Raw genomic sequence first — 24,695 nt, 5'->3', positions numbered from 1 at the left:
TATTCGTTACTTTTTGTCAAGATTTAACCATTGATTGTGAAAAAAAAATGTACTGCACTAGAATTTCCCATTATTTAAAAAATGCTTAATTTGTGTAGTTTTTAAAAAGGTACAACAATTAGTGCTGGACAAGCAAAATTACTTTGTACGAGCGAAAGAACTTATCACGGTCAGAAAATTAATTTTTCATGTAATGCGTCTATGTCCCAATTTAGACACCTTAACTAATTAATATCATTTATTCAATAAAAAAATGCTATTGCATAACGTTATCTAGCCCACAGAACTATTCAAAATTATAAAATTAATTTAAATTAAAGACTTTGCGACTATCTTCATACCAGTAGTTTTAAGGTTACAACTTTATCCGTACCATTACGAAAGGGTTCAAACTTTGATGCTAAGAGATGGAGCATTCAGAGTAACAGGAAAAATAAGAGAGGTATCTAGTATATTATAATATTGCGATTAACACAAATACCTACACATGTACCTAGTAACACGAAAGTGACGTTTAATATGAGTTAATATGACTATATCGTTAATAAGAAATTATGTGCTTTGCATTTTTTTTATTACACAAATCGACACATAGTAAGAACATTATGTGTATAATAAATTACACACTTATGCGATAAATTGATAAATCAGTATAATTTGTCTTTAGAGGTGTATATAACATTTATTACACAGCAGTTTGTGTGCAAATAGAGTTAACAAGTTTTGGTATGAGATAACCAAACGGTATGGTTAAGTTTTACAACTAAGTACAAACAATAAATTCGAAACAATATTAATACAATAAAATGAATTACATAAGTTGTAAATAACTAAAAGATTCTTCACAAATTTGAAAATTATCTATGTATATAAAAATGAATGTTTGTCTGTATGTCCTTTATAGAATCATAAACTATGCAATTGATGATGTCATGATCTTCAGCAAAGTGTTGTGCATGAGCCCACAAAGGTTTCTGAGTTGGTAAGAATAAAAAAATAAAAATAGATAATAATAATAAAGCGTAGCAACGCGCGCAGGGTACATCTCGTTCTTAATAAAACAAAACACCTGAGATGTGTTGTTAGAAGTTTTTAACCGAGTTCAAAAAAGAAGGAGGCTCATAACTTTTTACTGGGTGTAACGATTTTGATGAATCTTTTTTTTTAATTAAAATTTGGTGCTTGTCATGTGGTCTATTTAAATTTGATCGATAACAAACGAGTACTTTTTGAGATGTCTCATCATCATCATCATCATTACAGCCTATACAGTCCACTGCTGGACATAGGCCTCCACAAGTTTACGCCAAAAATAACGTGAATTCATGTGTTTTGCCCATAGTCACCACGCTGGGCAGGCGGGTTGGTGACCGCAGTACTGGCTTTGTCGCACCGAAGACGCTGCTGCCCGTCATCGGCCTGTGTATTTCAAAGCCAGCAGTTGGATGGTTATCCCGCCATCGGTCGGCTTCTTAAGTTCCACGGTGGTTGTGGAACCTTGTTATCCCTTAGTCGCCTCTTACGACACCCACGGGAAGAGAGGGGGTGGCTAAATTCTTTAGTGCCGTAGCCACACAGCACATTGAGATGTCTCAATAATGCTTATTCACTTGACTGTTTTTTCGTCTACCTACGTTATACTATAACGTAAGTAATATACTTGTCGATGTAATTGAATTCATTTTTTTTTCGTATCTAAGCAAACACTATTGTTACTATGTAAGATGAATACTGTCAAGGAAAAACAATAAAATAAAAAATTGTTTACTTGGCGCTTGAATTATTCTGAAGACGAGCTAGATATTATAAAACTAAAATGAAAATAAAACTAAATACCTTTTTTTAAAGACCTTTTATTTTAAATGCCTTAAAATAATAAAATAAATATTTCCTTTATAACTTTTACTATCAACATACAAGGTTAATACACAATTTATATGATATAAACGCTAATCGCGAGATTTAAGTGATGGTATTTAATCTGGTTTGATCTATTGTCTATTAAATCAAGTTATTTGATTGCCTTGTTTAAGTACAAAGGTAAATCCCGCGATAAGCTTTTCATACATTTCTTTTTTTAAACTGTAAGTTGAGACTTCTTTTTAAGTTCATAGAAAACCTTAGTATTTGTGATCGAGATATCGTGTCTGCAACTTTATGATAATTAACTATTAAATGCGAATTAGTAAGAAATTTCGTCAATAAATGAAAGAAAAGGGCACGGTACAAATAACTGATGTCATTAATAAATTGAAAAATAAGCAAAAGGCGTCGTAAGATAAAATCGTCAAATGTTGTAAAAAATGACAATACTTTTTACTATTTTACACATAGATATGTTTGACTATATGAATATTAATTTATTTTAATGGTCATAACTATGCATATTCTAATTCATATAAGGGTAATGCTGTAACTTGATAAACTGCATTTTCATCCTCTAAGCGTTCAGTATATTTTTTTCCATCAAATACGTGTGCGGAGAAAGATACCGTCAAATGCACATTAAATTTCATTTTTTCGAACATTTTTTGGGTTTCCTTTACTGTAACCAAAGCTTGACAAATTTTCGGAAATGTGTCAATGGGTTTGGGCTTTTTCAGATGAGAGTATTTCGGTCCAAGATCTGCAACACTTATACTAACAACTGCCCCGTCTCTTACTTTTCTCGCTACTTCTATTGAATATTGAAGAAGAAGCGTGCCCAATTTCTGTTTTCTGTATTCTTGAAGTGTTGCTAAGAACATTAAGTCTAAACTGCAATCGACGTTATATCTGAAAGTCACAAACACTGTTATAATACTCTCTTCAACTATCATACAATGAAAATATGTCTTTATCGTGTATCAAAAAATAAACCATATTAAAATAAAATGTACAAAAAGCGGTCGTTTGACTAGAGAGCTATCTCTCCCAGGAAATTTTTGGCCAAAGGACATGAGAATGAGACAAAGAGAACAAAAAAAAAGTTTTTCGAAAAATAAAAAGACATTTGATAAGATTTTATTTAATAGCTCCAAAATGAATGATGATTAAATAATCCTGAAAAATTATGAAGGTTTTAAATCGTTGAAAATACATAAAAACGGGCCTGCAGATGGCAATAAACCATATTTTGAAATTGACTTTTAATAATATGTGCTACAGACAGCAGCAAAAACGGAAGATTGAAAGCCTACCAGCGATACCCTGTGGTAAGCCCTCACAATCTCGTAGATGCACAATACGAGTGATGACGTTTAAATATACTAGCTTGCAAGCTACCTGTGTTTAAGTTTGGTTACCTTTACACCCTTACTAGTTATAGTTCAAATTTTTTTTTATGTCACTAGGTCGGCAAACAAGCGTACGGCTCACCTGATGGTAAGCAATTACCGTAGCTTATAGACGCCTGCAACACCAGAAGCATCGCAAGCGCGTTGCCGACACAATCCCCAATCCCCCCAGGAGCTCTGGTCACCTTACTCACCAACAGGAACACAATACTGCTTGAAAACAGTATTATTTTGCTGTGATCTTCTGTAAGGTCGAGGAGTGACTACCCCAGTCGGGCTGCTCCATATTTTGAGCAGGAAATTCCTGCTATGCCCTACCTCAGTTAAAACATTATAACAATACTTCTGGGTGAACCTACTTTCCGTTCCATTTTACAGTGTTCAAGTTCAATTCCCGCTAGTCATGCAATATATTTTATATGTATGTATTACGTCCGACAATCCGATGTTACCTAAAACTTAGGGATTAATTTGCCCTACTTGGTAACCGTCAACTGTGTGTATAAGCCATACATACCTTATAACAACCTCGGTCGAAACACAAAAAATAAATTAATAAGTAATAATTAAAAATATTTTCATAGGTACTTAATATTACAACACGAATTTTCACATTCAGTACTATTTGTTCTTGATATTTAAATTATGTTAAATAATCTAAATAAATTTAATGATTAAGAGTAAACTTACAATTCAAATAAATTGCACCTTCTGTCAACGTCGGCCATGAAATCTACAAGCGCACGCGATGAAGTCTGTGTACAACGCTCTTCTCGGAATATTTCAAAGAATAGTTTTTCAGAAGGCCATTTAACCTATTTAAATATGGTTTACCTGTTTTAATATATAAAATAACTACACAATTGGCGTTAAATTCTTAATAAAAAAGTACGTGAACTTGTGAAAAACCTATTACTAAAAAAGCAGCCTTAGTGAGTTCATAATAGAATTCCGTTAACAGTTTGAGTTACGAACGCTACTATTCTCTATTTAAATTTTAAATTGAGGTTGAATGTAATATTATACCTTTATTTTGTTAAACATAGCTGAACAAACTTCTCCTGTTTTAACTGCTACGGCGACAAGTGAAACACCATCCAAAGCCGCGTCTGCACACAATTCGAGCAACTCTTCAGCTGCTTGAGGATTCTCATTCACTTTAGTAGCTATTGACACAGCTTCGTCCTTCCACAATGCCTCCTTCATCACCTGTTAATGGAATAGCCGTCAATACTTTATTTAATTACATTACAATAAAAAAGGAATTTTAATCGATGACCTGTAATAGGATAAGAATTGTATTCTCGAAGTCCGAAAAACAAACGACAAAACCACGACAAAATGTTTATGGTTTCGGGAATCGAATCCGCAACCACTAGTGCAACGCCCAGTTGTTTCACTAACGTATATATTGTAAAAAATGGCTGTTATAATAATAGAATTACTTTCAAATACTGCAGAAATACAGTATATATTTTGTAAGTGAGAAAATAAATGTAGACCAAATTCTTTCTGCATCTCCTTGAAGAGAAAGATAGTGTAGTGCAGCTGGCGTAATACGCCTTCTGCGTTAATACTCTTAACCACTTAATGATACTCACCCTCAGTGCGCCGGGAAATGTGGCGGGTGTCAGTGATTCTATTTTATATTCACCTGCAATAAATATATGTATGTATGTATGACAATACAAGTAATATATTTCTTAATATAATTGTAATCCGTGGTAAACGGTGTTGGTATTACGATAAGTACTTTTTGTATATATACTGATGTTGTTGATACCCATTGTAATACTGTTTGTTTTCCCAAAAAAAAGAAAAAAAAATTAAGTATACAAACATCAAAAATGATGTGTATACTAGACGAACGTGTGATTTCACACTTATTGACCTCCTTGGATAAGTCACTATAAGTATCTAGTGATATACTATATTGGCATAAAAATGCGGATGCATCCTCTTTTTTTATTTGTAATAAAGTTAATCTTCCATTCAAAAATTGTCAGTTACCCTTAAAGTGTACAATTTTATTGAGAAAGTAATTGACTATAATTTATTGAGGTTCTGTATTGTTAGACTGGGACTGACTGACTGTGATATATGTAAATACATACATACACATACATGCAAATACATATTATATATGTGTATATATGTTTATGTTTACATATTATATATATGTTTTCTATTTATTTATTTATTATGTTTTATTCAGTACTCAACTGATTCCAAGACAACAATTTTCTGTTTGATCATAGTTTAGACTCGATAAATAACCAGAAACGATTTTTTTAACTACTGATTTGGTTTTTTAACCGACTTCAAAAAAGGAGGACGTTACTCAATTCGGCCGTATATAACTTTTTTTTAAATGTATGTTTTGGGATAACTTCGTCGTTTAGGAACGGATTTTGATAATTCTTTATTTGTTGGAAAGGAGATATCCCTAGTTTGGTACCATGATAAGGAAACCAGGATCGGATGATGGAATTCCAGAGAAATCGAGTGAAACTCTCGAAAATCCGCATAACTTTTTACTGAGTGTACCGATTTTGATGATTTTTAATTTAATCGAAAGCCGATGTTTATCATGTAGTCACATTTAAATTTCATCGAGATCTGATTACAACTTTTAATCTTTGATAATGCGTATTTACTTGACTATTTTTTTGTCGACCTACATTGTATTACTTGTCGATGTAATTGAAGTCGGTTTATTTCGTTTGCGAGCAAATACAATTATCGAGTATCGATTTTCTAACACAAGGATAATCGCTCCTTTGAATAAAGTCTTAAAAACGTAAAATAATATTTGTAAAGATGCGGATATTGATTTATTTAGTGAAAATATACAACGGTCATTCTCCAGTTCGACGTTCTTTGCCTAATTACCGTGACGTTTTTTATTTTTCACTGATTTGACTTAAACACATTAAAATATGAAACAAATCAAAAATACGAATTCAATAGTTATTTTGGCATGTAACAGTTAATTGTGGTTTTCTAGATAATGAGACTTAAAAAATTTATGGGTATGGTAATTAGAAAATTTTTATATTTAATGTAACGGTAATTAGAAAATATGCTGTGTGGTTACGGCAGTAAGAATATAGCCACTCCCTCTCTTCCCGTGAGTATCGTAAGAGGTGACTAAGGGATTACACAGTTCCACTACCACCCTGGAACTTGAAAGTGCCGACCGATGGCGGGATAATCATCCAACTACTGGTTTTGAAATACACAGGCCGAAGACGGGCAGCAGCGTCTTAGGTGCAACAAAGCCAGCCCTGCGGTCTCCAACCCGCCTGCCCAGCGTGGTGACTATGGGCAAGACCAGACAAGACACATGAGTTCACGCCACGTTTTTCTTTAAATATATTCTCTCTTGCCAGGACAAATGTGACTTATCTCATCTTGCTCTACAAAAATTTGGACGTCTGGTTTGGTTTTCTCTACAGTAGTCCCTATATTATTATTATGTAAATACTTTGGTTCTATTTCTTTATCATGACTTTGTTTTGGTTTTAGATGTAGCGTGTTTTATATTTCAGTCTTAATGCTTGCTTCCTGTACTTTTCTTTTGCCCTTCTTAGCTCTATTGTTTTGTCTCAAATATGACATTTCTTTATTTGTTTTCTATACATGCCTTCTAAATAACAATAAGAGTGAGATTTTTTTACGTATCGGTTTCTCGACAGTTATCTTTGAAGATGGTGAAGTTGGTGTTGAATACAAGGAAGATGCTCGTTCCGTAATATTCACACTTGTATCTTTATTTTCGGTCAAATGCTTATTATTGATTAATAATAAAATAACATACTTTCAGTAGAAGATGATGACAGAGCACTAGATGGACGCGGCGTTGATGTGGTTAAAGAAGGTTTAAAATTTGGTGTCTTCTTCAAGGGAACTAATTCTTTTTCAAAAGAAGTCGACTGCAGAAAAAAATCGTCTTGCTGATTATCTTCTTTTTTTGATTTGGGATTTTCGGGACAATTTTGTACTCTTTTAGTGTACTTTTTAGCGCAACGAGTATGATAAATCATTGAGATGTGGTGTGACAAAGTTTCAAGAGGATCTGTTATATTGTTATCAAGCACCTCTATATCTAAGGTCACTTCTTCCTCGATTGTTTTCAATTTTCCCTTTTCCTTTTGTCTTTTATAGTAAGCTCTGAAATTTTCTCTACCTCTTTTTTGAGTTTTCTTCCGGCTTTTGGTGACATTTCGCAGATAGGCAGTATTTTTTTATTTTTTTTTTATTGTACCCTTCTCTCTTTTTTTTTTTTTGATTGCTAATACAAAAAGAGGCATTTTTAATTCGTTCTCGGCATTGTCGCGCGACAAGCCTTCTATTTTCTTTAACTTCCTCTTTGGTCTTTTTAGGTTTTCCTATCTTATAAATTAAATAATTTGATGAATGGTCAGCATATAATATAGACATATTTACGGACAATAATAATAATAATCAACGAAAACCGCGGTAAACAAGTATTACTTTTTCATACAACGGTAATTATAAACATATGGTAACTAGTATACGGTAATTAGAAAACGATACATTTTCATAAAAATGTTTCAAACCGACACAGTATACAAATTCTAGCTTATTACAACGTACGGAGGCCAAAGTACTGTCTCCATTTACATGATCAACTTGGGTCTATCTTAAAAATCTAGTATTAAAATAAGAACAACGGTAATTAGAAAAGTTTTTAACCAAGGCTACGGTAATTATATACTCACGTGCTTCATTGGCGGTACACTAACATGAGAGTCATACAACTGCTGATGGACCTCGGTACACACTGAGTAGACGCGATGCGTACGGTAGTGATGTGCCAAATACTTTTATTTAGGGATGTGCACTCGAGAACAGCAGATGTTACGGTAATTAGAAGTTTCCATTGGACATACGATTACTTCATAATAATTATTTGTAGACTGGTTCTATTGAGTTGATATTTTGTTATGCGATAGACGCTGCTTAATATCGTTTAAAACGTTGAATGGATCAAAGTAAATCTATACGCTATAAAAATTACAAGCAAGTTTTAAGATTAAGTTGGTGTGCGGACACGCCACGGTAATTAGAGAACAGAGGTTTTTTGAACATAAGTTAAATTAATTTAGTCTTAATTACTTAAAACAGAAGCCAATATTTTTTTTACAGCTAGGTACGGATGCTATCTAAAATATATAAAAAAGTGCATGGTTGAATATTATGATATTACGGTTTAAACAAGCCCGGACACGAAAAATTTGCTAATCGGAGAATGGCCGACAACAGCGTACAAAAATAAAAAATTGTATTATGATATTTTAAATAAATTAACAATATAGTCTCTTTCCGTTAATTTTTATTTAAGGCTTATTTAAATTTAAATTTTATTTTCTTCTTCTCTTTACAAGATACCTATACCTACATTTTTACATAGTTCCAGCCTTCATCCAATTGTTTAACTTTATTGCTCGCTTTTAATTTTTTAGTAATAAAAACAATAAATGTAGGGCATTAGAAACAACTTACCATCTATCGTGACAAACCAAATCATTATTTTTTTAAATGTTATCTAACGCCGATAGTCAAGAAGTTACAAATAAAAACGTTCTGGCAATTACTTGATTTATTTCTTGATTAATATTGATTCTTGTCCGATCACACCGCTCTCGCCGCAAGGAATGGCCTGCTACTCCATTCCTTACTCACTATTCACCACACCTCGCCTCTCCTCCGTCTCTTTCCTCTCCGCCCTACGTCACATAACAGCCTTTTACAGTCAGTGAAACAATACAAGCGCAGTTGGACATACACAAAAAGTGTGTGTGTACTTATGTGCGTACGTAAGAAGTTATACTTCATTGGCGTTGCCCATTTTAGCGTTGAAGTCTCCTATAACGAGGTTGTAGAAGGACGAAGTAGCTATGTATGGCTTTTGATATATCCTCATACAAGGCTTCGACTACGTCGTTAGAGTATACCGAGTTCCCATATATCTGTATCACTTTCATGAAGTATCTGTCAGTGAGTTTAAGTACCAGGGCAACACACTGCTGACTTCCACAATGTTGCTAGTGAGTCTTGTGGACCAGAAAACCGACGCCTCTTTGGGAAAGCTCATCACGAAAGTTAAACAAGTGCTCGGAGTCCAGCCGTAGAGTACGTCCATTAAGCGTTTCCAGGTGTGTTGGGTGGCAGTCTCCCATTACCCTCTGATTCCTAGCACCCTCCGCCTCATCGTTACCATGACCGCTGCTGTAGCCGGCCATAGTGGGGCTACCGGGAACGGAGGGTCGAAATTTCTGCAGTGAACTCATAAGGGTTTTGCCCGTAGTCACAACGTTGGCCAGGTGGGTTGGTAACCACAAGGCTAGCTTTATAACACCGAACACGCTGCTGCGAAATAGTATTTGCTCGAAAAAAAAGACGACTTAATTATATCGACAAGTAATACAACGTAGATAGACGAAAAAATAGTTAAGTAAATATGCATTATCAAAGATTACTCAAAAAAAGTTAATATATCGTTCAAATTTAAATGGGATCACAGAATAAACTTCTACTGCCTTCTAGTGGATATTACAGCTCGTTATAGTAACATCATTTAGTCTATAGCCACCGAAGTATTTTTACCAGATTCCTATAGATGGTGTCGCGATAAAGTACTATTTGTTAATTTGTTTGCTTGCGCAGGATTTACTTTAGTTTGTAAATAGTTTTGCTATTCGCTGATAGATGGCGTTGTTATAGGAATTTTTAAAGAGGTAACTTAATTTTTCTTTAGTGTCCTTTGAGTTTATAATATGAGCAGGAATTTTCCAAACAGTTTCGTTTGCAATTTTTACTTTTCTGAATATTAAATAACTGGTCTTGTTGCTACCTTAATGGGTACCTATCTTCAATATTTCTCTAGTACGAGCTACGAATATTTAATTTAGTTGTCTGCAGTATTTCAGATATTCCTTCGTAAACATCGAATTTGTGAAGTACATAGCATTTGTCAGGTTAATTCACGGCTCATTTCGTGTATTTGTTAGGGAGGCAAAAAATGTGAAAGCCCTATAGTATCACTTTGTTGTCCGTCTGTTTGTCGAGACCTTTTTTCTCGCGTGAGGAAGCGGAGGAAACGCGTGGAGGTATCAAGCTGAAATTCATATTAATTACACAAGTCTAGTGTATTTTAGAGCTGTGAAAAAATCAAACTTTGAAGCCAACGCAAACAAAACTGAGGTAGGGCACAGCAGGAATTTCCGGCTCAAAATTTGGAGCAGCCCGACTGGGGTAGTACCTCGACCTTACAGAAGATCACAGCAAAATAATACTGTTTTCAAGCAGTATTGTGTTCCTGTTGGTGAGTAAGGTGACAAGAGCTCCTGGAGGGATTGGGGCAGGGTCGGCAACGCGCTTGCGATGCTTCTGATGTTGCAGGTGTCTATAAGCTACGGTAATCGCTTACCATCAGGTGAGCCGTTACGCTTGTTTGCCGACCTAGTGACATAAAAAAAAGATACAAGCGTTTATGATTCAAATTTTCGATACTCGCAAGGGAATCAAAACCTACAAGGGTGATTCCCGTGAACTTAGGATCTTTCAAATGATATATCTGTTTATAATTGTTAGTGGAAACTTTATTGATAAATGTGTTTTTTAAGAAATTTAACTGTATCTGATGTCTAACAATATAGTTTCCCAAATAAATAAAAGAAAAATAAATATACAAAATTTATACATATATAGATGCAATGTGTATATTTACTACCTAATGTACACATTCATAGTACAAGTATTAGTATTATTATTATTTCATACCGTTACAGAATATAAAATCCTGAAATCTCAAATCAATCTCTATGAGTTAGTCAACTATTAAAACACAAGCTTTAAGTGTTCGTTTCTATAGTATTAAACATTATTTTATTTAAATATGCATTATTCTGAGGAAAAAAATAGCCTGTACCATTCCTCGATAAACGGGCTACCCAAGACTAAAATAATTTTCCAATTCGTACCTGTAGTTCCTAAGAATAGCGCCCGCAACACACAAACAAAATTTTCAGCTTTATTATCTAATATACCGATTTTAATAAAATTTTGTGGGGATATCGGGTAGGTCTGAGAATCGGCCAACATCTATTTTTCATACCCCTAAGTTATAAGGGGGGGGGGGATTAAGCGGGTTAATAACATATACGGCAAAGAAACGTTTGCGGGGTCAGCTAGTCTAATATATAAAATTCTCGTGTCATGGTGTTAAACATTGAACTCCTCCGAAACGGCTCGACCGATTTTAATAAAATTTTGTTGGCATATCGGGTAGGTCTGAGAATCGGCCAACATATATTTTTCATACCCCTAAGTTATAAGGGGGGGAGGGGGATAAAGCGGGTTAATAACATATATGGCAAAGAAACGTTTGCGGGGGGCCAGCTAGTATTACTATAGATTTTACACCACTTAATTCTAATACAATAGAAACATTTTACCTCCCTTCATCAATTGTAAGAGAATCGGGAAACAGTTATATTCTAAGGACATTTGTTTTCTCAGCGTCTTCTTGCTTGCTTGATATATCACGACGCGTTGACGCATCGGTCATGACTACTGTGTACTGACTGTTGTGCTGGCGTTCGCGGGTTCGATCCCCGCTCACGACAGATATTTGTATTGGCCATATAGATTTTTGTCGTGGTCTGGGCATTTGTGCTTGTATATTGTGTGTGTTTCCGGACCCCCGACATAGGAGAAAATCCTAGTAGAGGCCGTTGACTGTGAAGCGTTTGTTTATTATTCATTTATTATATTCAAGCGTAAAGAAACTTGATCCACATCGTTTCATCAATTTATAACCCAAAATTCACTATAATTATACCTATTTTCACTCATCGGGTTAAAAAAAACGAAATAAATAAATTTTACTCTATTATCTTACGATTTACAAAATCACTGAGAGAGAAACTGGTTCCAATAGTATTCACAATTTCCTATAGATTCGGGTATATAATATTAATTTTACAGACAGTAACCAATATTGTTGCGTCTTTTTTCTTATTATATGGACCAATGAAGTATGAAATAACGTATTTGATCACAAAATTCAAATAACATTACAGTATTTATTCACACTGGATTTAATACACAAATTGACATGTAGACTATATTTACATTCTATCAATAAGAATGAGGGTAGGCTAAAATTGAAATCTTCTAAATCTCTATAATGTTATATTGCATAAGCACTATTTCAACTTACTTAATATATAGTTCATATAAAAATTTGTAATTTTTAGACCATACATGCAACACTATCTGATTATAATTATTTTAAATATTTTTACTCTCTCTTCCTTTTATTTTCTTTTTCCTTTCATACAAATTTCAATTGAAAATTCATAAATAAATTTAAAAAAATATTTACCTTTAAGAAGACTTTTCTTTAAAATTTGTGAGAATTTAATTAATCACTTCTGTACAAGTCAGTGAACAGTGTGACAAAAATCGAAGATTAATGGAATAACTGTCCTGAGACGGCCTGGGAAAGCCAATGCAGAGACCAAATCAACTAACAAAACCAATTTACCCCAAGTTTCCCAAATGCAATTAAATCCTTCAATATCTGGCCGTCTCTTGTACCGCTACTAGGACTTGGGAATTGAAATCAAAATCCAAATATTATTTCCATGTATTCAAATTATCGTGTTTTATATTAATAAATTTAAAAGTAATATATTATAATTGTAAGTAATAAATAACATCATAAATAACAGGTATATAGTAAAATCATTAATATCGTAATTCATACATTTCAATTTTAGAAAATTTTAGTTAATCATCTCATCTATACAAATAAATAACATTGGAATGTCTGTTGGTAATATTAAAATAACCGCTTTTTACTAAATGCATATGGATGTATACACGGTACATATACCAAAATAACATTTTTTATAATTTTTGTATGTCTGTCTGTCTGTCTGACTGTCTGTCTGTCTGATTGTCTGTTTGTTCCTAATCTAATCTCTAAAACATTGCACCGATTTTGACGGGACTTTCACTGGTAGATAGCTGATGTAGCAAAGGCTACTTTTTTAACTCTGCGAACTGAACAATAACTTTTTTGTTAAATTCCAGGCAGACGAAGTCGCAGGCACAGCTAGTTACATATATAGTCAAACTCAATGCGAAACTCTCAATAATTGCGGATAAGAAACCCCAAAATAAATTTTTGATTAACTAAAAATTTCTAATTTACAAGTTATTACAAAGATAGTGCCACAACTTCGCAAAATGCAGCTTCATCTCCAATTCGTTCAGAATAAGTTTTTCCATTAAACACGAATTCTGAAAAAGGTACCGTCAAATGTACCTTAAAATTTAAAAGTTTTCCAATCGCTTGGGTACCTTTACCCGTCCAAATCGCTTGACAGATTTTAGGATATGTGTTAAGAGGTTTAGGATTGTTTAAGTGGGAATATTTAGGACCAAGGTCTTCAACTTTCATTGGAGCAATCGAACCATCTTTTATTCTTCTCGCTATTTCTATTGAATTTTTAATTAATTCCGTAGCTAATTTTTGTCTTCTGTGCTCACGGAGTGTCGCAATGAACATTATTTCAAGACTACAGTCGACTTTGTATCTGAAAATAAATTAGAAAACAATTAACTTGTAGTTATTTAAAATTGTGAACAAAAATTAGGTATGTAAGAAAGAAGAAAGAAAGAGATAAGAAATCTGAAAGAAAGGCAAATAAAAAAGGTATAAAATGGATTATTCTTTTCTCAAACATGATAAGACTGCAAATCATACGTATCTCTTGTGTTCTACTGATTGCTTAGTAGTTTTTGGGAATTTTTTATAAGAATGTTACGTTATACAAACACAATTTGATTTATATTTACGATGTGAATGACAATTTTAAATTTATAGCAATTAAAAGGTAGATAAACACTCACTTTTCAAATAAATTACACCTTTCATCCACGTCGACCATAAATTGTATAAGTGAGCGCGATGATGCCTGAGTACATCGCTTTTCGGCGAATATTTCGAAGAATGTTTTTTCTGACGCATCCGACGTTTTGACCTATTAAAAATAATTTTAATTTGCATCATAATTATACGTCAATATATTTTGATAAATCTCATTCATTTGACTTAATTAGCATTTTTAATTTACACGCATGTTTAATTAAAACAAAACAACACATAATTCGTGATACAAATGAAACAATTTATTTTGTGATTTTAATTATAAGATATCAAAGTTTACAAATTTAAACTTAAACTGTACAAATTCTACGAAAAACAAGAATTATAAAAATAAATTAAAGCATCTATCTCTTAGTCGTTAAACATCAGTTGTATCGCGCGCGTCCCCTACCCTCCCTCTCCCCCTTCCCCCCAAAATCCCGAAATTCGATGGATTTTAATTTGAAGCTTTACCAAATTGTGTTTTCAAACTACCTGTATTTTGTTAAAAACGGCAGCCGCGACTTCTTTTGTTTTCACGTCCACAGCAACTAATGACGCTCCGTCCAAGGCTGCGTCGGCGCACAGCTCCATTAGTTCTTCAGCTGCCACAGGATTTTTATTAACTTCTGACCCTACTGCTGCCGCTTCATCTTGACAGAAAGCTTCTTTTATCACCTTATTGAAAAAAAAACGGTTTAAGTATCTCAAAGTGATCTTTAAGGCCTTGATTCGCCATATAATAGGTACTACACGAAATTACAAGTAGTAAGAAATTTATTACTAAGATAATTGCTTTACACGTTACAATGATATACCTAGTACTTTTTAAAAATGTAATGAAAAATACTCAGATAAATACTAACAATACTTAATACTCACCCTCAAAGCACCGGGAAATGTAGCTTGTGTAATTAACTCTATCCTGTATCTACCTGAAATATACAAATTAATTTTACTTAAATGTTTATAGAAATAAATTTATTTGGCAACTATTCAAAATATTGAAAAAAGTAGTAATTTTTTTTTCGCCAATAAATCGATTTTTTTATAATTTTCGTTTACACAAACCTTGTCTTAACAAAAAAAATGCACCAAAAAAAGAATCATCCAATTTGGTATATTTTTTTTTAAGTTTTGTGCGTACATACATTTCAGCGATACATTTTTACACACAGACACACACACACATATATCTATCTATATATATATGTATATATATATATGTGTGTGTGTGTGTGTATATGTATATATGTATATATATATATATATGTGTGTGTGTGTGTAATATATATACATGAGAATTTTATATATAAGATATATATACATAACCTGTATATTCTATACCTACTTCTGGCATAAATAATGTTAACTTGTGTTGTCACCGACTTCAAGCCTATCAGTAGTGTTTGCACATATAAATAATAGTGTTTTAATAAGTAGGTTTGCATAAGCAGGCGTGTTTTAAATTAAATCTTTATTAAGTTTTTTCTTGCCTTTTAATTTTTGAAATCGATTTCTTTAAACGTATTTTTTTATTATTATGCAAATCAAATTTACGACGTTTAGCTAAACGTCATTTAGGAATCATACTTTGGACTTAACATTAAATAATTAGAAGATAAAATGAAAAAAAAATAATAATTATACATATATGTGCGTAATATACTCGTAATATCCAGATGAATATTTCACTTCATAAATTCTTTTATTAAAAAAAATAAACATGATAAATTCGAGATTAGATTTTTTTATGTCTCATTATGATAACGTTTTAACGTTTGCAAATGAACCGAAACTAAAGCAACCGTAACTAATGCTATTTTAACCGAAGTACATTTTACGTAATAACTATTTGTACTAATTTATAGATATTACACAATGGGACGTTCCACTAATCTATACACAATATGCTTAAAAATAAATTAGGAGAATAGTCTTGAACGTGTCAATTGGCCTATTATAGTTTATAACGCTGCTTTGTTGAACACAATATGTCCGTTTATGAAAGGCATTGACATAGTTATATAAATGAACTCAATGAGTAAGACGGCTCCGATAACAATAAGAAAATCATAGTAACTATATAAATAACTATTTCGAATAATAACGTTATGTCTTGAAAAAATATTCAATTAAATACACAACATCATAACTGAAATAGATCTAGTCATATATGACCTGAACAGACATGACAAGTACCACTTTCGATTAAAAAAAAAACAATCATCAAAAACAGTACATCCGCTAAAAAGTTGCTTCTGAAACTGATATTACCTATGCAAAGATCTATTTTAATGCTGACGAAGATATTGAAAGAGGACGGCAAACCATCCCGGTAAGGATTATTCTCCTCCAAGGAACTATGCAAGTGCACCATACCTTCTCGGATGCTCCTCATAAACTTTAGAACATAGAATTTAGTTATTTTTGTTGTTGTTGTCTCAATCCAAAAGTATACCGAACTGTTCTCTGTGCTCAATAAAACGTTACACATAACATGGGCGAAAATGAGGTGATACGTAATATCTAATATAATAAATCGGAAGGTGTAAAATTACTACGAATATATTTGTTCTCACTATTCCAGTAATAGTGAGACTATTTTGAAAAAAAAACCGCACAGAATAAAAATAAAAACTTCACCTCACAACGCAGAAAAGTCTCACCTACATAATGCGTGTAACGTTCAAGAACAAAAATTACTAATAAAGAAAATATCCATCAAATGTTAGTTACGGTGTCTATGTTATTATTAAATTTGCTTCGGAATAAGATAGAAAGGAGGGATATGTAAATATTATGTTTTATAGAAGCGTTGACTCGACGATAAACAAATCTATACATAAAATGGTTGGAAAGTCAAAACTGTACATTGAATTTTTTTTTTTAAAGAATACTTGGGGTGAAGCCAAAAATATAGTTTTTAGAATTTTTGTCTGTTTGTCTGTTTGACTGTATGTATGTCCGGGATAAACTCAAAAACTACTGCATGGATTTACTTCAAATTTGTAATATTATTAAGAAGTCGGCATATGAGTCGGCATATTATCACGCTATCACCTACGGGGAACGAGCAGTGAATCTTTATTTCTTCAACGCATTCTCTAATAACGTGTAATCTAACGACGCATATTTGAATGTTGTTATTATGTTAATAACCATGCTATAAGCTAGCTTCGTACTGTAAATAAAGACATTCTGTAGTATATTTAGTATCAGCATTGCATCCGTGCGAAGCCGGGGCGGGTCGCTAGTTAAGAAATAAAGAGACTAGTGTTACGTTCGAATTCGTTTCATACAAAAATATGTTGGAAATGGTTTACTAACCATCGCGTAGTTACCAAAGGCAAAAGGGTATTCTACGTGTAATAAATCAAGGAATGCCGGTGGAATGCACGAAAAAGGATGACTCATTGCGTAAAGCTCATTGTCCCGTTACGCTCAGTGATAGTATGTTCCATATAGTATCACTCGAATACGTCCGATGAGATATTTTGTTATGGGTTGACGTTAAACTATTGTCCGTAAACCAACATTACAGACTATCAATTTTTAAGAAATATCTGTAACTGTTACGTGTCATTATTATATTTATCTATACAAATAAATAAAATTGGAGTGTCTTTTGTAATATTAAAATAACCGCTTTTTACTTAATTCATATGTAAACACATTATACACGGTACATATACCAAAATACTTTTTTTATAATTTTTGTCTGTCTGTCTGTTTGCTCCGGCTTAACTCTGAAACGACTGGACCGATTTTGACGGGACTTTCACTGGCAGATAGCTGATGTAATAAGGAGTAACTTAGGATACTTTTATTTTAGATTTTTTTTATAACTGCGAACTGAATAATAACTATTTTCTTTAATACCACGTGGACAAGTCGGGGCCACAACTAGTATGAATTATATTTATATTGATAAATATTGATAAATAATGTCAATGTTTGTTGTCCAACTTTGAGCTAGGTTTTCTTACAGGTTACTGTCCTGATATTTATTTGATAATTTAGGTAAATAAAATATAACAATAAACGCTTCACACACGAGGATGATTTTTCTGTTTGTTTAAGATGTTAATATAAATGTTTATTCCTTTAATTGATAATTTAGATTTATGTTAGCAGTTAGGAATTGTCACTTCAAATAAGGAAATAACATGTGATATAAAGACTACCGTGTCACTGATGTTACAACTGGATTACTTTATTGTCCCCAAATACCGGTTAATGTTTTTAATAATAATAAATGGGCTATTTAATCTGTAAAAAGTTGTTTTACTTAATATCTGTAAAAATAAAAGAAATCTATTATTTCTATGAACACCAAGCTTTAGTAAGATATAGTAAGAATAGATAATGTTGTTCCTGAGCTTAGTTTCGGTAACGCAGGCTGTTGTTTTACCTAAAAAAATATCGATCGTTGTGATATTTTTTAAGAATTGACTTAAATTAAGTTAGACAATATTTACGTGAATGGGTCTCATTTTAATTTTTGCTTTGACAAAAAAAAATGGTTAGAATTCAGTAATGCAGTGGTTTTTTCCCCGGCCTTTTCGCTTATAAAATCAAATAAATCGAAAGTGTACGGTAAAAATTCGTTACTAACACTAGCACACGTTATGGTAATATATTTTTTACATCTACAATCACTCACATCATCAAAATTTCAAATTTTATTTTTTATTTTTTTATTTTACACTAAGTTTGTTATATTTACTGTTATTTGATACTGTTATTTAGGCATCACAAAGTAAAATGGCCCAGCTACGTTTGGTACTCTACTATTTAAATTATCTTTTAAAAACGTATGACTCATTCGAAAAAAAAATTCAACAACAATAATAATCTATCGTGAACTTTAAGTGAAAGATAAACTGATAAAGATGTTTATATAATCAAAAATCAGCTACCTCACGAACTGTGCTCATGGTCAGGGAGCCAGGTACAAATTTGGTCAATTATTTCCTCACAACCAAAACTTCGTCAAATGTATTAGGTATTTATATTAAAAATATTCGCGACCGTCAACTGCGACTCCGCGGTTGGGGCGGGCAACGGCCGCCACCCACGCAAGGAGAAAAAAAAAGATTATTTAGTCATTTCCTCCCTCTTTCAAATTTGTCGGATTATAGTTTACTTAATATCTTGAAAAAAAAAAAAACAGCTGACCATAACATGATGGATTATTGTATCAGACAGTTGGCTGCTTTGACATGAAAAAAAAAATATATATTTTCAATGATTTCATCCCAACTAAAAATTTACCTGATGATAGTTTATATGCTACTATGAATGAAAATTAATGTCAACTGGCTGTATCTCAGTGGAAAGTTTGAAAGCTGGTACCTTGAGAGATGTAACAATAAGTTTTTTTAGTCATTTCCTCCCACTTTCAAATTTGTCGGATTATAGTTTACCTAATATCATGATGGAAAAATAAAGTCAGCAAGTTACTTTCTTTACAAAGTTTACTATATGCTTAAAAGTGAAATTTCTGAGTAACTCATTAAAAACACTTTAATGCCAATACTGGGTGACTACTGTAACAGAGGCGGCTGGTCGTAAAAAGCACTGGTGCAATGCACTCTTAGTCTATATTTCTTTATATCACATACTATCCTTACATTACATTTTTTCTATTCTACTATGCCTAAACAATACTCCATTACATTACGTATATTTCACACGAAGTTAGTGCGAAAGAGACAGACCGACGCGTGAAATAATACTACGATGCGTATGGCTTAAGTGTTGTGGCCACGCGCCGCGGGGATAACTTGCCTATGCGTTGTTGCCGTTCTTATATGTATACAAACAAAAGTCTCGGCTTCTTCAGTTATTTTGCAGTTTTTCTTTTAAATAAGTATTAAAAAATAGTTTGTGCCGACATTTTATGTTAAAAAATAAAAAAAACAGTGTACCTTTTAATATACAGCGTGACAAGGCTCTCGAAATACACCTCGAACTGAAATTGTACTTATTACTTACTCAAAAAAGTAGTAAGAAAAGTAATCTTTTACGCGTGTTTTTAAAATTGAATAATATTTCAAAATAATAAATTGTTATCTCATATAAGTAGGTACATTATAATACTGATAAAATATAATTACCGAGTAATATATTACAAGGCACAACGTGGGACATTTTAATTCCTCAGTTACAATTTGAACGTTAGCGTGATCGCTGTGACGAAAAAACATAAAATTGACAGCATGGATTTCATGAACAAAGTTGTTATTATAACTGGAGCTAGTTCGGGAATAGGTGCGCAGTCCACTATCGCATTTAGCAAGGCCGGTGCCCACGTGGTTATGATTGGTCGTAACGAAACAAAATTAAAGGAAGTCGCTTCAAAATGCACCAAGCCCCTGTTAATACGGGCCGATATTGCTATTGACGATAACACCAAACGTATTGTAGATGAGACGATAAAAACTTTCGGGAAATTGGATGTCCTGGTCAACAATGCTGGTCAATCGGATTCACTCGGCGGTATTCTTGGAGGCAATTTGATGAAATCCTACGACACAATTATGAGTGTGAATCTTCGCGCTGTTGTGTATTTGACTAACTTAGCTGCACCGCATTTAATTAAGTCTAAAGGAAATATAATAAACATATCAAGTGTAGGTGGATACTTGCCACCTTTTCCACCGCAACCAATCAGCTATTGCGTGTCAAAAGCTGCTGTAAACCATTTCATGTCTGCGCTGCTGTTGAACTAGGAGCTCGTGGTGTCAGGGTAAATGGGATATGTCCAGGTCCGGTTAGAACTGAATTAATAGCAAATTCTAACTATAAAGTCCCTAGAGATAACTTTGCTAAGTACATAGTGCTTGGAAGAGTAAGTGAACCTGATGAGATAGCTGATTTGATATTGTTTCTTGCAAGCGATAAAGCTAAAGGAATTACTGGTTCTAATTATGTAACTGATAATGGTATAATGATTAAACGTCTTTGATTGAACCATTTTATATTATATATCTGTTGTTATGTGATATAAATATTGTAAGCAAATATTTCTTGTTGGTTTTACTTACTTGTTGAAAATTTTATTTGATAGCATTGTAATATTAAGACGAGAAGGAGTGCTAAAAAATTTTTAAATGAGATAACTCCTCGCCTTATTGCCTCCACTGGTGACAAGAGGGCTGGTGCATTTTTTGCCAAGAGAATCGGCATAGCGATTTAACGAGGAAATGCTGCCGGCATTCGTGGATCAATTCCACGCGGACATGATTTATACCAAAACTATCTGTAAATATTTAGTTCTTAAGTTGTGAATTGTAAATATGTATAATGTTTAATAAAATATAGTTAATATTTATTAAATTTGTAATGGCATTTTTTATTTTCCATTTTCAAGTGACTAAGCAAATGGTTCATTACTACGGCAAGGTATTAATGAACAAATATAATAATTGTGTTTGCTCGCAAACGAAAAAAAAACCGACTTCAATTACATCGAAGAGTAATACAACGTAGATCGACAAAAAAATAGTAATACTTTGATCGTATTCCATATAACGCGACATTATAAAATTGTAGAATTATATAATGTTCTACTGTTATTTCTAACATTTTGTTAGCGATTGTAGGCAGAAATTTCATAAAAGGCCCGTCGTCGATTCGCGCGAAGCGCTGACATCGCTTATTACGGCGGGTTTTTTAGTTGAAGCGGATTTATATTGAATTACGGTTTATGTCTTTTTTATTAAAAATATGTAATGTTCATGTTTTCACACAGCTCCGATGTACGACTGGAGTTTACCCCTTCAGATCAACTGTCTAAATAGGCACAAAAAGGCTTACTAGTCTAAGAAATATATTATTACTATATCAAATTGTAAATAAATGAATGCAATAACGCCATCTATCGGAACCTAATTGCGTTATTAGAAAGCGTCTGAACGCCATCTCTAACAAGGTCATTCGTTCAGTAGATTTTACTGTTCAATTTTTTCATTCCGGGGCCTTAAATGAAAATCGATTCTTAAGGAGAAAACTCCAAAAACAGTCAAGTAAATACGCCATATCAGATATAGCTCAAAAAGTTCGAGTCAAATCTCAATTATATTTAAATGGGACCACATGACAAGCACCACCTATCGATTAAAAAAAGAATCATCGATATCGGTCCACCCAGTAAAATAGTAATGAGGTTAATATAACGTTGGTCGACGTAAAATAGCCAAGTAAATACCCAGTATTAGCGATAACTCAAAAATTAAAAGCTCAAATATATTTATAACGAATAAACTGCTACTCTCTACTCTAGTGGAATATTGTAATTTGATCGATAGTGAACGAAGTAATTTCATAACATTTTGATAGATGGCGTTGTGGCAAAGTATTGAACATGACCACAGTCGTCTTAACATCGTCATGTAAATACGTGTCATCAAAGATTACTCAAAAATTGCTCATTATATCTCAATCATATTTAAAACGGACGACATGACAAGTATTAGCTTTTGATTTATACAAAAAAGATCAAAATCAGTGCACCCAGTAAAAAGATATAACGTATAATACAACGTAGGGTGACGAAAAAACCGTCAAGTAAATACGCAATATTAGATATAACTCACAAATTACGAATCAAATCTCAATTAAATTTGAATGGGACCACGTGACGAATAGTAGCTTTTAATTTATATAAGAAACGTCAAAATCGGTGCACCCAGTAAAAAGTTATGAGGTATAATACAACGTAAGGTGACGAAAATAATGTCAAGTGAATACGCGTTATCAAAGATTAATCAAAAAGTAGTTATCAGATCTCGATAAAATTTATATGTGACCACATGATAAACATCAGCTTTCGATTAAAGTAAAAATTATCAAAATCGATACACCCAGTAAAAAGTTATTGCGGATTTTCAAGAGTTTCTCTCGATTTCTCTGGGATCCCATCATCAGATCCTGGTTTCCTTATCATGGTACCAAACTAGGGATATCCCCTTTCCAACAAAAAAAGAATTATCAAAATCGGTACACCCAGTAGAAAGTTATGTGGTATAATACAACGTAGGTCGACGAAAAAAGCGTCAAGTAAAAACGCATTATTAGATATAATTCGAAAAGTAGTTGTTAGATCTCAAATAAATTTAAATGGGACCAATCGGCACACACCACCTTTCAATTAAAACAAAATTTGTCGAAATCGGTCTACCTGGTCAAAAGTTCTGATGTAACATACATAAAAAAAAAAAAAAAAAAAAAAATACAGTCGAATTGAGAACCTCCTCCTTTTTTGGAAGTCGGTTAAAAAATCTAACGAAAGATTATGTGTTTGCTAGCAAACACAATTATTATTACTTCAGTATTATTATAAGTTAACCTGGAAGAGATCGCTAGTTATATTTACATAATTAGCCTGTGCGTTGTTTCTAAATTGTATAAGTTACTACCTATGGTTTTTTCATTATTGTCTATTTTGCTCAAAGTCAGTGTAGCGAAGACCGGTATGACATCATTTAAATCTAATTCATTTATCCAGCTTCAGCACTTCTGTTGTTATGTTTTTCAGTCACATTAGTTATGGTTTTCGCTACAATTACTAAACGCTGACCTTCAAATTTACTTTAAAATTTTATGGAATAAAAAGACGGTGCTTGCCATGTGGTCTCTTTTAAATTTGATCAAGATCTGTTGAATACTTTTTGATCTCTAATAATGCGATTTTACTTGACTATTTTTTCGTGAACGTACTGTTAAAACGGATATAGTATTTTAGTTAAAAAAAAAACTATTTATTGATATTTATTAAAAGTTTATTATACTTATTCACATTAACTATATTTATTCACTAGAACTAGAATAGGATTTAGAAATGGAATATTATTGAATCTTTAGGCAGCCGATGCCTTCGGGATATGGGATTAGACTGACTACTAAAGGTTCTAACAATGATTATATGACAATATTGCTGACGCGGTAGCGTCACAGGACTCAGAAATTCCTCTTGCATAATCCGGGTATAACAGTACGTTGTATTACTGGCCGAACGATGTAATTTAAGTCGGTTTTTTATTCGTTTGCAAACAAAATTATTTAAAGTATGAACTATTTCGAAAACAAATTACATAAAATGATGAAAAATTATTTAAAACGGGGTATTTACCATGTTCTTTTATTTTTATTTTGCGGATCTCGATATGTCGACATTATCTACGAAAGTCTTGTTCGCGAGACGTATGTAAATTAGGTAAAGTTTATAAGATAAGTGATTAGGAATATTACATTATAATCATTTTGAATTAGTCACTAGACTTGACCTTGATCATTGACACTTGGATCAATTTTTACTACATATAAAAAACTGTATATAAATATATTTTTACTGTAAATAAATTTAATACGAATATTGACAAAAATAATGTTATTTTCAAAGTCTTCTATAGGTAGTCTTCTATAAAGGATAAAGTGGGTAGATGTAA

General features: G+C 32.7%; 2 protein-coding genes and 1 pseudogene across 2 annotated transcripts; 1 reads left to right on the top strand and 2 right to left on the bottom strand.

Annotated features, from left to right (window-relative positions):
• Window positions 1-2,378: 2,378 nt before the first annotated feature.
• LOC123659884 lies at window positions 2,379-9,544 on the bottom strand. Its single transcript, XM_045595046.1, has 5 exons — window positions 9,439-9,544; window positions 4,877-4,929; window positions 4,302-4,484; window positions 3,966-4,090; window positions 2,379-2,775 (listed from the first exon to the last, which is right to left on the bottom strand). The coding sequence occupies exons 1-5, from the start codon at window positions 9,542-9,544 to the stop codon at window positions 2,379-2,381; spliced, it is 864 nt and encodes a 287-aa protein (XP_045451002.1).
• A 3,822-nt stretch (window positions 9,545-13,366) lies between these two features.
• LOC123659882 lies at window positions 13,367-17,658 on the bottom strand. The gene is made up of 6 exons (XM_045595045.1): window positions 17,572-17,658; window positions 16,519-16,645; window positions 15,124-15,176; window positions 14,737-14,919; window positions 14,226-14,356; window positions 13,367-13,909 (listed from the first exon to the last, which is right to left on the bottom strand). Exons 1-6 carry the CDS (start codon window positions 17,656-17,658, stop codon window positions 13,531-13,533), a joined length of 960 nt encoding a protein of 319 aa, XP_045451001.1. The 3' UTR covers window positions 13,367-13,530.
• A 2,807-nt stretch (window positions 17,659-20,465) lies between these two features.
• On the top strand, window positions 20,466-21,214 carry LOC123659881 (annotated as a pseudogene).
• The last annotated feature ends 3,481 nt before the right edge of the window (window positions 21,215-24,695 follow it).

This window comes from Melitaea cinxia, chromosome 14, assembly GCF_905220565.1.
Source record: "Melitaea cinxia chromosome 14, ilMelCinx1.1, whole genome shotgun sequence".
NCBI lineage: Eukaryota > Metazoa > Arthropoda > Insecta > Lepidoptera > Nymphalidae > Melitaea > Melitaea cinxia.
This window is presented reverse-complemented; position numbering and strand designations above follow the sequence as displayed.